Raw genomic sequence first — 14157 nt, 5'->3', positions numbered from 1 at the left:
TGCACAGCAGCCCCATTTGAGCACAAGCCTTGTTTGCTTATTTATTAAGTACATATGTTTTATGGAGTCTATGATCTGCAGAAAACATTCCAGCATTTGGACCCAAGGGCAAAATCCTTCTTTCAAATCTGCACAGCCGATCTTTATGTTGATATTTTGCTCTTCCTAGGGGATTTCCGTGCAGTGAGGGAAAGAGAAATATCAGAACTCAATTCCACCAGGTGTATCTGAAAGGAAAAGCTTGCTTCATTGTCCTCCTCCTTGAGTCCCTCAGAAAAAAAAAAAGAAAAAAAAAAAAAAAAGCAGAAAGTAAAATGTCATAGAAGAGATGATGGTTGATATTACTGATATTTAATAAATGGGATATTTTGAACTAAATCTGATGGCTTTTTGTAATAAAATGTTGGTTTCATCAACATTAGTAGGACTTCATATCTCTACAAAGGAATGGAGATATTTGTCTCACACTCAACTTAAGTGTTTTCTGTGAGAAAGAGCAACATTTTAGAAAAGGCTTCCTTTCCACTCTTTAGATGTGTGTGATCTTGGATCACCCCTCTAGTTTCTCTTCCTTCTTTTTTCAGCAAGAGTAGTCATTTCCAATAAGGTTCATGAAGGCTTTCTGCTTTTGAAGGTCCCAAATGGCTTAAATCACTCCTAGCACAAATGCACTCTCTATTGTGGAAACTGAAACCTGCCACACCATAAGGTGATCTGTATATTAGAACCAGATATCCCTTCACATCTGCATTTCCAAGCAGCAATGTGGTATGTTTTGAGTTAGCCTACTTTTAGAGAGTGGCTCATCGGATAGAGATATAGCTATAAATACTGCTAAAGGGATGGTGCTTGCCAGGCTTTTGCAGGGCTGCTGGCTTGGGAGAAGATGACATGTAGGCAAGGGGTACACTCCTTTGCAAAACACACATCACAGCCTACCAAATTGCCATACCTGCATGCATGATGACAGGGCACATTTTCTTCCTATTAGTTTGTACTAACATTATTTTTCCTACTGCTTAACAGTGTTTGGGGTGCTTTGGGTTGGATTTGTGCTCACCTGATCCTTTAGTCCTGAGAGCAATTGTCATGGCATGGCTTGGATCTGCACACTACGTCCTCCTCCAAAACAGAGTGGTCTGATACTCATCATGAATAGTCCCTGCCCTTTATTTTCCTTGTGAGTGTCCTGAGGTAGTCTGAATGAGAGCTGGTGGACCAAAATATGCTAGGGAGCAAGCTGTGTGAAAACAAGCCTGTGCAATGATCCATTTTAGCTTGCTAACATACACAGAGCCATTTGGAGCATTTGAGCTAGACAAGAGAAGACCATGTCAGGTGTGACCTGGAGCTGAGAAGCCGGCTGAAGAGAGTGGCCCCATCTCCCATTGAGTGCTTACCCTTACAATATTTGGTTAACTGCATCTGTACCATGGCATATACTGTCATGACATGGCAAGAAAACCTCTCCAAGGCCACGCAGCTGGAAGACACAGGGAATGATTCACCTGACTTTACACGACAGTTACCCCCTGAATGAACAGAAAATGTTGAGTAGACATGTACTGGCTTTAAGGGGAGCATAGGATGGAAACGCTAGTCATAGATGTCTCTGCTTAGTTTGATGAATCCCCCCAAGTGAGAGGAGAACCTTGCATGACAGGAGGCTATAAAAGGGGCACTGGCACCTCCTCCTGGTCAGTCAGCTGGACATGTACCCCTGCCACTCACCACGAGGGTGCACCTTCAGCTCTCCTTGCCCATCCTTCCAGTACCTTTAAAACAAGATTTACTATTTAAAACAAGACATTATCTTTCTCTGGGTAAAACGTGGATTTACAAAGTGTGATATGAAAATGTTCCTGCTGCAAGTCCACTTACCACTCCAATTTCAGATAACTGCAGTGTAGATTTTGTTATTCATAGCCAGAGGCCTGTGTAAATTTCTAGGTTGACTTCTCATGTCCTCACAAGGGTAGAATGTGGGCCACAATGTTCAGGTTTCATGAAGAATTACTGTGGGAACTGACTCGCACCCACCTAACAAAACTCGAGGATTTTGCAAAGTCAAAGGGGAATCTTATGAGAAGGAGCTGATACGGCTGGGTTTCCTGCTGAGCTCCGCTGAGATCCTGGGGAAGATAGCACATCTCAGTGTGCTTGCCGAGAGAAAGCAAACAGAGCTTTACCACTGAGTTCACTCAGTGTTTGACCCAGCCTTCCTACCGCTTCAGGGTTTTCTAGGACTAATCAGACTTGATAACAAAATAATTCAGAACAAGAAAGTGAATGCATTTGGGGTTTCCATGGATTTACATTAGGATCTGCACTCACTACAATATTAATTTTGACTAGGTCCAGTCCTTTCTAAAGACATTTCAACACTACTTTCATGCTATGTGAAAATGTAATTTTTGTATACCATAATAAACAAATTCATATGCATGTAACTGTATATATCTCCAGATATGTATCTCCACATATGCTGGAACATTGCAAAAACATTTATAATACATCACAGAACCATTTGAAAACTGCCTTCACCCCCAGATTTTAATGACTCACATAAACTCCAACTACTCATTGATTTCTGTAAAGATTATTTCTAAGCTGATTCAAAAATTCATGGGCATACTTATGTACACATATATCATGGATGATAGGGGTATTTTAGATAGAGGTGGGTAGGAGGAACTATATGCCTCATTCAAATATGATTTGCCAATATATATTTTTCACATGCCAATGAAAAATATTTTTCTTGGTGTAACAGCAGGTTTAGAGATAGGTATTGTTGTCCTCTAGTAGGATAAATGGATTACAAGTCAATGGAAAATAGATATTTTCTGCTTCCTGTCTATGCACTCTTGCTTCTTATTAATATAGTTCACAAATATGGGTGATTTTATACAGAATAAGGCTCCATCATGATTTTCACAAGTTTTCTTAAATCTCTGCCTTAGAATATACACAGTTTGAATCATTTTATTAGCAAAGTGTAAAAGCTAGTATAATGTTTAATCTTATGTTAGCAGTGGTTGGGGGCTAACTTTGATCTATGCATCAATTTTCTTTTTACACAACTGTAAAAATACAAAGAATGTTTTGTACCATACAGTTCTTAATACCTTCTTTGATTGAATTTGGCTCCTTCCTGGAATTAATCTAAAACTTCTGAGTCAATCAGGAGTCAATCAGATTTAAGAAGGTAGGAATTTTTGCTGAATTTATAGAGCTCTAAAAGTTGTTGAAGTTTGATCTAAGAATCCAATGTATCAACACATGGGGGACATTCATTGCAGTCCTTGACAGTGGTTTAATACTGCACTAAAATCACACAAGATTGGATGAAGATAGGTGAATAACATTTTCATTAAATCTTGCTTTAGAATCCTGAACTTCAAACTCTGGTACAAAATCTGTTTCAAACTTCAGGTAAATACAAACCACAGGTAAAGGCTACCTTGTCAATTAAAAAAAAAAAAAAATCTTAATATTCTTACATTACATAACACACATGCACAAAAATTATTTCAAAATAAAAACAGTTGCATTCTGTTGTGACAGTGCAGTGTTTTTCCCCTTAATCTTTTCTTTTAGGCAACACCAAAAGTCATGTGTAGTGTTTCATTTCAGGAGACCTTCATTTTCTGGGGGAAAATAATGCCAAAAGTTTTAGGATAATAGGTTAATGCCCAATGGCTCTGAAAAGTCACTTTTTTTTTTTTTTTTTTTTTTTTTTTTTACTGTGTCTCTGTATTTTCCAACTTGATTGTTAACAGAACAAAATATCCATGGTTAGGTCTGGTAAGGATCTCTTTCCATAATGCTCTTTTGTCTGTATAACAATAATAAAAGCTTTATTGGCACCTATTTCACATGACCTCCATAATTCTCCTGTGGCTGACCCTAACCAGTACCAATAAAACCATGCATTCTCTCACTGTACATACCAAAAAGAAGTCATTTTAAAATTGTGTAATGAAATCGATGCCAAAGACCTTTCTGGAAAAGTCACTTTAAAGCAGGACTGTATTATAAATGTTAACTCTTTTCAATAGGGATTACTTTTATTTTATTTTTTTTTTTTACATCACATAATTTGCTGATTTTCTCCCTTTCTCCTAACCTCTATTCAAATAATGAATAACTATTTCAGTTATTACATGGAATAGATATTCCCCCAAATCATTCTCGAATTGTTTTCTTCATTTGTTTATCCACCTACACAAGGATATTCCCCTGCTTGATCATTTATCATGGGTTAAAATTTCCTTCACTTAGAAAGGAAACAGCACTTAAGTCATGCGATTAATGCTCCCAATTGCATGCCATCTATAACGAACAATAAATGGGCAACACAGACAGTCAGGACATTCTACGGACTGGAAGTTTCCACCCAAAGCACTTAGTGACTATCTGTGAATAATGAATACATTCATGGGAATCAGCATGGGTTGTGCAGCATTCTTGAAAGGGGAAAAGTCCTCTTCCAGTGTCACTGGCAGTGAAGAATTAAGTAGGGATTGGTTTATAGTTAACAAGTTACTGGAGAGAAAAATAAATAAATAAATAAATAAATAAATAAATAAATAAATAAATACCAGTTTCCCTGTTTGCCCATCTTTGGGCATCCCTTAAAACGTACTTCGCATTAAGAAGGGAAAGCCCCAAAGTGTCGCTGCGTTAAGTGCTATTTGACTCGCATTTGAAAGTTTTTAGTACTCTAAGAGTTCTCAGGCTTGCATGTGCCTATAGCTTGGGGCTACGAAAGGCTCCGGCCAGAGCCCCCTGGGGCTTCTGCAAGGCAGGATTGGGTCCCCCGGCTGGGCAGTGGCTGGTGGTCTACCTGGGGGTCCCACTCTTCCAGCCGGCGAGGCCCCCTGAAATGGAGCATCCTCGGGAGATGCTCCCGGGATCCTCACCCCGATGGAGCTCTCCTGGCCGGGACACCCCCTCGGGGATTCCCCATCCGCTCGGCCCGGCCCGGGCCGAGGAGCTGCGAGCCCAGCTCCCGGGGTCCCACTCTGCACTAGCGGATTTCGGAGGGCGGCGGAGCCGGAGCGGGGACCCAGCGAGTTCCCTGCGGAGACAGGAGCAACCCCGGGGAGGGGCTGTGGGGACCCCCGGGCACTCAGCATCCCCGCATCCCCAGCGCTCACGGGGAAGAAGAGAAGGAAGAGGAGGAAAATGTTACTCAGAGGCCGGTAAACCAGCTGCTGGTCCATCGTTTTATTTTACGATCCTTTTCAAAGCAGACATCCAAACATTTCCACCACTATTTGTGCTCTTCCAAAGGAACGCTGGACCCGAAAAAAGTTCCTTCCGAGTGTTTCTCTTGGCGTTTTTGACGGCTCCCGTCAGTTTACTGAAGATGTGAATACGGTCTTTTATTAGCTTTATTTTTATAGTTCAAGCGAACCTCTCTGAAAACTATTTTTTAATATTTATATGTATATACATACATGCATATATATCAACCAGAGACAGATGTTGGCCAAGGAATTCCTTATCTGCGGCGCTGCCTCTGAGCTGTGAGGAGGGCAAGAGGAACCCAGGGATCTGCTCAGAGCCTCTTTTCTGGCACGGGGCAAGGAGAACCAATCCCCCCTTCCCCAAAAAACCCTTCTGCCCGCAGCGCTGGGGGGTTAAACGCCTCCTGCAGAGATCTCGGCTGCAAAACCCGCGGGCCCTTAAAAGCAGAGAGGAGCAGAGGTTAGGTAGCGAGCGCTAAAGCCTGTCTTTCATTTCGCTTCTATTTTACGACATATCGAGGCAGTGCCGGTGGGGGGAGAGCTAGGGGAGACATCAAACACAGGCAGAGTAATTGCATTCACATTGCAGGCAGGCCCGCTCCACTTCGGGGACCGGCATCGCCTTGCTGCGCCCCTCTGGAGGCACTTGTCACACCTATTTGCACGCTTTCGGCCCCAAACGGAGCCCTTCTCCTGCTGGTCCGTCCGTGTCCCCCGTGTCCCCCCACCACCCCAGGAACCCGAACCCAAGCCCCCACTTCTGCCTGCCCTATGCTTTGCGAGCACGTCGAGCAAGCGCTGCCGGCGGCTCGGGCGCCGTTGGAGGTGAAGAAGGGACAAGGTGAAGAGGGACGGCCCCGACCCCACAAAGTTGCTCACTGCCGGCAGCCCAGCCAGCACTGAGGAACGGAAACTGGGAACCAGCACCAGGCTGCTCAGCGGGAGAGACCCCACCCCAGAGCCCCAAAACCCCACTGCAGAGCCCCGCGACCCCATTGTAGAGCCCCGCGACCCCACCGCTGTCCCGAGATGCTTTGAGTCAGGGGAGAGAAGCAGAGCCAGGGGGTGGGAAATGAACCCCCCCACACACACGACGGGCAATGCCCTGGGCTCAGGGGACATCCCCCGTACCCCGTTACCTAGGGGGCTGCACCGAAAGGAGTCGGACATGCCATGGACTCCGCCGCTAGGTGCCAGCCGCCTCCGGGGGTCGCCGGTCCCTGCAGACGGGCAGCCGAGATAGGAGCAAGGCCTGCCTGGCCCAAGGGGTCCCTCTGAGAATAAATGACGAAAATTCCATCGCTGGATGCTTTTCTTGCGCTCTACATAGAGCCCTGCATGGTGGCTGCAGTGAGACATCCAGTAAACATAACCGTGTATTTTGTTTGTTTGTTTGTTTGTTTTGTTTATTTTTTCTTCCTTCTTGTCATCATAATAAGCAAAAAGAGTACTCAGCACAAAGTTTCAGCAGTCGTGCTGCTAGAGCTATGCAAAAGGCACACAAATATATCAGCAAGCCTAAAAATTACACCACACACAAACACGTCTGTGCAAGTGTTGTGTTTGCAGGTATAGGGTTGTATACATAATGATTTTGTGTTTCGGGAATATGTCTGAATAAAGATGACTTTTCACAAACACAGTTCAGGATTATTGCATACTAGAAGTTATACATTATGCTTTTTAGCACAATGAAAGGAAAAAAAAAAAAGCCAGAGTGAATTAATTCTTATTGATTTTATTATACTTTTTCTAAGTGGAAAGCAAACAATATTACAAAAGTTACATGACTACACTGTAGGAACACTTTAAAAAATACAGGCAGGGGCTACATGCATATTGTTTGCACATTGAATATAAAATGTATAGAAGTAACCGGGGTCCACATTCTTCTTTTTATTCCGGAAAGCACACATATATTTTCTGAGTCTGCCAGTGCAACAGAGCAGACGGTTTATAGATGCGTAAGACATATTGGTCAGACTCATATTTCCTATCTAGTAAAACGCACCACGATGGACAAAGCGTAAAAGAAATGTTCACTAGCATCACTCCTGTGCAACAAGTGATAAATGTACTTTCGCCTGGTTTACAGTTTGTTGGTCATCGGTCTCTGCTCAGGTAGTACTGAAACCCGAACATGTCCCTGTACATTCCTGCTTTTCCAGAGTTCACTTCAGAGCTCTGATAGCTTTTTTTTTTTTTTTTGAGTTTTTGGAAATTGAAAGTTTTTTCTCCTTTCTCTTTCCTTCCTTCCTTCCTTCCTTCCTTCCTTCCTTCCTTCCTTCCTTCCTTCCTTCCTTCCTTCCTTCCTTCCTTATTTCTCTTTCTCTCTTTCTTCCTCTTTTTCTTTTTCCCTCATTTCTCTCTTTCTCTCTTTCTCTCTTTCTTTTTCTTTCTTCCTTTCTTCCTTTCTTCCTTTCTTCCTTTCTTCCTTTCTTCCTTTCTTCCTTTCTTTCTTTCTTTCTTTCTTTCTCTCTCTCTTTCTCTCTTTCTCTCTTTCTCTCTTTCTCTCTTTCTCTCTTTCTCTCTTTCTCTTTCTCTCTTTCTCTCTTTCTTTCTCTCTTTCTCTCTTTCTTTCTCTCTTTCTCTCTTTCTCTTTCTTTCTTTCTTTCTTTCTTTCTTTCTTTCTTTCTTTCTTTCTTTCTTTCTTTCTTTCTTTCTTTCTTTCTTTTTCTTTCTTTCTCTCTCTCTTTCTTTCTCTCTCTTTCTTTCTTTCTTTCTTTCTTTCTTTCTTTCTTTCTCTCTTTCTCTCTTTCTCTCTTTCTCTCTTTCTCTCTTTCTCTCTTTCTCTCTTTCTCTTTCTCTCTTTCTCTCTTTCTTTCTCTCTTTCTCTCTTTCTTTCTTTCTTTCTTTCTTTCTTTCTTCTTTCTTTCTTCTTTCTTTTTCTTTCTTTCTTTTTCTTTCTTTTTCTTTCTTTCTTTCTTTCTTTCTTTCTTTCTTTCTTTCTTTCTTTCTTTCTTTCTTTCTTTCTTTCTTTCTTTTTCTTTCTCTTTCTTTCTTTTTCTTTCTCTTTCTTTCTTTCTTTCTTTCTTTCTTTCTTTCTTTCTTTCTTTCTTTCTTTCTTTCTTTCTTTCTTTTTCTTTCTTTCTCTCTCTCTTTCTTTCTCTTTCTTTCTTTCTTTCTTTCTTTCTTTCTTTCTTTCTTTCTTTCTTTCTTTCTTTCTTTCTTTCTTTCTTTCTTTCTTTCTTTCTTTCTTTCTTTCTTTCTTTCTTTCTTTTCTTTCTTTTCTTTCTTTTCTTTCTTTCTCTCCCCCCCTCCCCACTTTGCCCCTTTCTCCACCTCCCTAGACAGTCCCGACACCCGGTTCCCCCCCGGTGCCGGCTCTGGCTGCTCCCCGTCTCGTCGCTGTGGCGGCCAGGTGGCAGCGGGCAGTGCCCGACTGCTCCGCTCCCTAAATCGAGCACGGGAAGGGGTGCCCAGGGGTACTGCAAAGGGGAACAAGGAGGGAAATCCCGCCGGAGGAGGTAGAGTGGAGCCAGGGAGCTGGTGAGCATTGCCTCTGAGTCGTGCTTTTAACCCGCTCAAGCAGTACTCCCAGAAGCAGAGGGCAGTGAGTTGAATAAGTAGTTTTCAGGGCATTTGTATACTCACCCAAACCTTCCCGGTCTCCGACGTGCATTTCGGATCGACAGACTTGTCCCACTTGGTCTCCAGGAAAAAGGCAGCGAGTCACTGTCTTGCCCTGGAGCTCTGCGGGGATGCTGGGGGTCCCTGTCCCGAGCGGGGCACATCCGAAAGGCTCGGCAAAAGGAGACAAGCAGTGGGTGGCTTTACGGCTTCCCATGAAGTGGGATTATAATAGCAGCAAGAATCACAAAATCGAAGTGCAGAGAGAGAACGCCGGGAGCGATGGGCTCGGGAGCTGGCAGTGGGCGCGCCCTGGGCAGTGGGAGACGGGGATGGAGAACTGTCTTCCTTCTCATAAACTACCGCCTAAATCTAGAGACGTAATATGCATATATACACATACATATACATGTGCATACAGGATAAGAGTATAGACGTACATACATATAAATATTCATATAAAATAAGTGTATCGACATAATACACTTATATATAAACATACATATAAAAGTGTATATATTATAATATATATATATATATGCATAAAGGGAATATTTATATATAGAAAGAGAAAGGTTGAATGGCACTAACCGTGCTATGAAGAGCAAGGCGGCCTCGGGAGATGAAGGCCGCCCGCCCTCCAATGCCGCCGGCCTCTTGGCCACTTGGGCACCCTGGGGGCAGACGCTCCCTGGGTTCTCCCCGATCCCAGTGCTCCGTATGGGGGTCCAGGACAGGGGGATCCTGCCCGCTCCGCCAGGAGCCCACGGCGGTGGCTGCAGGGCCACATCTCCTCCATCCATCCATCCATCCATCCCCGCCGCCGCAGACATGAAAGCTCAGCGGCCGCCGCACTCCAAAGGGGGGGGAGGGGGGGGAGGAGGGGGGCTAATTATTATTAATGATATTAATATAACCGCAGTGCCTGCAGAGCCGATTGGCTGCGTGGGCTGCCCTCCGAGCCCGCTGCATCCAATGGCAAGGCAAAGACGTGCGGTGGCCAAACCTCCCCCCGGCTGTTCCCCGTGCGCCAGGGCCGGCCCTGCCGCTCCCCCCGCTCCGGGATTTGCTCCCTAATTGACCTAAATAAGCAGCTCGTGAGTAGCAGCCCCGGGGCGGCGCACGCACACGCGGGCACACACACACACACACACCCGCACACCCAAACGCACCCGCACAGGCAGAGCCCGGCCCCGGCCCCGCCGAGCTCCGCGCCAGCCATCGCCCTGCGCGCCCCCGCGGAGATCCCATTTGCCTCCGCGCTCCTCCAATCGCAGGATCCCCCCCCCTCGCCGTGCACGGCGTTTAACTCGCATGACATTTTTATTTCGTTATTATCGTTTTCGCGCAGAATCTGGCGCCTCCGATGGGTTGTCGGCTTGTTTTTTTTTTTTTTTTTTTTTTTTTTTTCTCCTTCCCCGTTCCCTTCCCCTCCTCCCCCTTCCCCCTCCCCTCCTAGCTCGCAGGAAATGATGGCAAACCGCGATCTGAAATGATTACTCCGGAAAAAAAACCTTTTATACCAGGAGAGCATCCACGGGGCTAAGCAGAGGCAGGAGGCGGCGGCGGGGAGCCGAGAAGCCAGCCTCCCGCGGAGCCGGGGACACCCTCCCCCCGTCCCCGTCCCCGTCCCCTTCCCCGTCCCTCCCTCAGCTCCTCTCCGACGATGCCGGACGAAGCGACGGAAAACTCGGGCTCCACCTCCGCCCGCGTCTCGTCCTTCTTCATCGAGGACCTGCTGGGCACCGAGGGCGCTGCGGGCGGCGGGGCGAGGAGGGCGACTGCGGGCGGAGGTGGCCGCGGGGCTCCACGCTCCCCGCTGCGCCTCGGAGCCTCGGGCTGCCCGCTCCGCGACGCCGCCGTCGGCTGGTACCGCCGGGCGCACGCCGCCTTCCTGGGCTGCGCCAGCCCCGACAGTAAGTCACTTTTCCCTGCTAACCCCTTCCCGCCGGGCCCTGATGGGTTTGGGGTAGCCGCTTTCCAAGGCGGGCCGGTGCCGCCGCGGTCCCCGGTGAAATGGGAGAGGGGGGTGCCGCCGGGGAGCCCCTCGCAGCCCTCTCGCCCTGCATCTCTCCGGGTTCGGGCTCCTGGTGTAAATTTCCAGAAATGTTCGCAGTGTGGCAGGCACCTGGATCCTTCTCCCCGCCTGCTTCTTGCCCCAAAATGTAAACAGTTGGGGTTGTTTGCTCGCTTGGATTTCTCTCTCTCTCTCTCTCTTTTTTTTTTTTTTTTCCCCTACCCTTTTTTTCATTTTTTTTTTTTCCTAAGAGGGATGTCTAGCTGTTTCAGACTCCCCTGAAAGCCGGGGCCACGGTCTCTAGCAGAGCAGCAAAGAATTTGGGACCCCCAAAGGGCAGCTGGGGGCCCCGCTGCCCTTTCCCGCAGCCCCGGCCCCGCTGCTCTCCACGGACAGTGCAGCTCTGCACAGCGCGGCCTGGCACCTCTGGAGAAAAAGCCCCGATTCCCCGGGCACAAATTAACATCTGAAAAAGTTTATGGGCTGCGATCAGTGGTTATTTTTATCCTGATAGAAAAAATATTGTCCCTCGGCGCAACTCTTTGATTCTGTACGAGCCTGTAGAGTTCACACGATTACTCAGTGAGCAGAAGAGGCGTGATTTATAACCCAAAGAGTTTCTTTTTACAGTGATGGGTTTATTTATATTTTTAATTTATCTCAAAAGTACGCCTAGAAGTAGAAAATAACTACCAAAACAACTGTTTTGTCTTCCTGGCTTGATTTGCTTTTATTTTTTTCCCTCTGTTCTATAAATACTAGGGTATTTTTTCCCCTTTAAAATGCAATTCGAAAACACAGTGTTGGAAACGACGGAGACATGCTGGAAGGCTATTTTCCGATATTGGAGTAGCTGACCCGAACGATTTGGTTTATCTAGTTGAGAACATTAAGAGTGAAAATATTTATTTCCCCCCTCCCTTTATATACACACACGTACTAATATGCTTGCCCCACTATCCACACACCCCAGTTTACTTACATACGTACTTGTAAATATATGTGTGCATGTGTGTGAATAGATTTGTATATGTATACATGTGCTTATAAATATATACATGCACATGTGTTTATAAGTGTATGTCTCTATTATAAAAATATTTATATTCTTATGTACATATGTACATGTGTATATACGCTTACATATATATACTGGTATTCATTCGTACAAAACATAAATCAAAGTACATGTATGTTACATATATATATTTGAATTTGCATAGGTATGTGTGTACACGTAGACATGTTATTATATCTTATCATACCTATACACACGTAGATATACATATACACATATACGTGCATGATCGTGTCCGTATATGCGTATATATGCACGAGATGTAACTTACGGGTTTGTGCAGGACTGTGTGCACACATCCTCACGGCTGCCGGGAGGGTACGGCAGGGCTATACAGCAGGCCATATAGCAACCCAGGGCCGGGCTCCCCGGCATCGCCCTTTCCGCGGCCTCTTCCCTTCCCCTCCTGGTGACCCGGGCAGGGGCAGGCGCAGCCTCTGGGCTCTCCCCATCCCCATCAGGGGCAATGTCCGGAGCGGGCCGCCCCCCCCAGCTCTGTCTGTGCCTCTCTCCGCAGCCAGCGACCGGGACTCGCCCGAGCTGCCCGAGGAGCCGGCGGAGCCGGCGGGTGGCGGCGGCGGGCGGGCGGCTGCGGTGCGGGGCCCCTCGGGAGGGCGACCGGGCCCCGGAGGCCGTGAGGAAGAGGAGGAGCGAGGCGAGGAGCCGGGCGAGCCTGAGCAGCGAGCGGCCGGCCGCAAGAAGAAGACGCGCACAGTGTTCAGCCGCAGCCAGGTCTTCCAGCTGGAGTCCACCTTCGACGTGAAGCGCTACTTGAGCAGCTCGGAGAGGGCCGGGCTGGCAGCCTCGCTGCACCTCACCGAGACCCAGGTGAAGATCTGGTTCCAGAACCGGCGCAACAAGTGGAAGAGGCAGCTGGCCGCCGACCTGGAGGCGGCCAACCTCTCCCACGCCGCCCAAAGGATAGTGCGGGTCCCCATTTTGTACCACGAGAACTCGCCGGCCAGCGCCTTGGGCTTCACCCTGCCCCACATGTCGCCCCCCTTGGTGGGCTTCTCCAGCGGCGTCAGCTACCCCCTGGGCACCTTCCCTGCCGCCTCCCTTCCCTTCCTACGGTCGCAGATGACAGGACTCGTTTGAGCGCCCACCTGTGCCAGGACCGCGGCCCCTTCGCCCCAGCCCCCGGCTTCCAGCTCCACCTCCCCCCCCCCCCCCCCCGTATCATCCCCAGACTTTTTTCTTTCCACTTCCACGTTTCTCGATTTACCGCTTTGGGACATTTTTTTTTTTTTTTTTTTTTTTTTTTTAACGTGCAATAAACTCACCGCTGGGGTTAACTCGGAACGATGCGCGGCCGCCGGACACAACCGAGGGGACACCGGGGACCGCCGGCCATGAGCCGGGAGCCACTCGGCGGGGCCCCCCCGCGCCAAGCATCCAAAGAAAACTCGGACTCAGCCCCGGGGGGACACAGACCGGCGTTTTTCGGGGGGGCAGCAGCCCCCTAATTCCCCCCCCCCCCCCCCCGAGCGTCAGACGAATGTACGGAACTGCCAGGGCCGGGGGCTCTTCCCGGCCCCGCGGTCCCCGCCCCAAAAGACGGCGAAGCCTCGGGGCCCCCACCGCGGCCACGGGACCCTCAGCAGCTTCTCCAGGGCCCTTTATTTTAGCCACTTAATTCCTACAGACACCCAACCCCCCTCCCCCCCCCCCAATTGTTACTCTAATTTTCATACGATCAATACCCAAGCATGTGTTGGTGCCTCCCCTGGTCCTTCTCGGTGCAGGCTTTTTGATTTCCAACAACTTGAAGGCAAATTATTCGAGTGAATTCGCCCCACTGAAGTCAGAGCTGTGAGGATTTGGTTTCTTTATTTCCATTTTATTTCCCCGATAAACTATCCGCTAAAGATACGCGGTGGAAAAAAATATTAATAATAATAAGTGAACATTACTGTGTTTTATTAGCTGGATTTGCCTCTTATTTGGGTCTCCTGAGGAGGCCGAGGAAAATGCACCTCAGCTTTTTCCGTCTCTTACGGGGTCGGTTTGTAATCGATTAACAGTTCGCACTGGCAGTTTAAAACAGAGAAAAATAATCAGATGGCGACAGACTGGGGAGTTGTACGGCTAGTTATGCAAGCTAAACTGTAATGTGGTATTATATGAAGTATTATGCATGCCAAGCTATTTTTCCTTTAATAACTGTTTTTGTTTCTCACTCTCTACTCACTGCTAAAATTAACATCGGGTTATTGTTTCCAAAGGTTTGATTTTTT

General features: G+C 47.2%; 1 protein-coding gene across 1 annotated transcript; it reads left to right on the top strand.

Moving 5' to 3' along the window:
• Positions 1-10491: 10491 nt before the first annotated feature.
• LOC309878117 (homeobox protein HMX1-like) lies at positions 10492-13018 on the top strand (the record flags this gene model as incomplete). Its single annotated transcript, XM_082760300.1, has 2 exons — positions 10492-10741; positions 12438-13018. 2 exons carry the CDS (start codon positions 10492-10494, stop codon positions 13016-13018), a joined length of 831 nt encoding a protein of 276 aa, XP_082616426.1.
• Positions 13019-14157: the final 1139 nt, after the last annotated feature.

The sequence above is a fragment of the Aythya marila genome (assembly GCF_965140915.1).
Source record: "Aythya marila genome assembly, chromosome: 4".
NCBI classification, from domain to species: domain Eukaryota; kingdom Metazoa; phylum Chordata; class Aves; order Anseriformes; family Anatidae; genus Aythya; species Aythya marila.
Note: the sequence above shows the minus strand (reverse complement) of the source record. Positions and strands in the feature narration are given on the sequence as shown.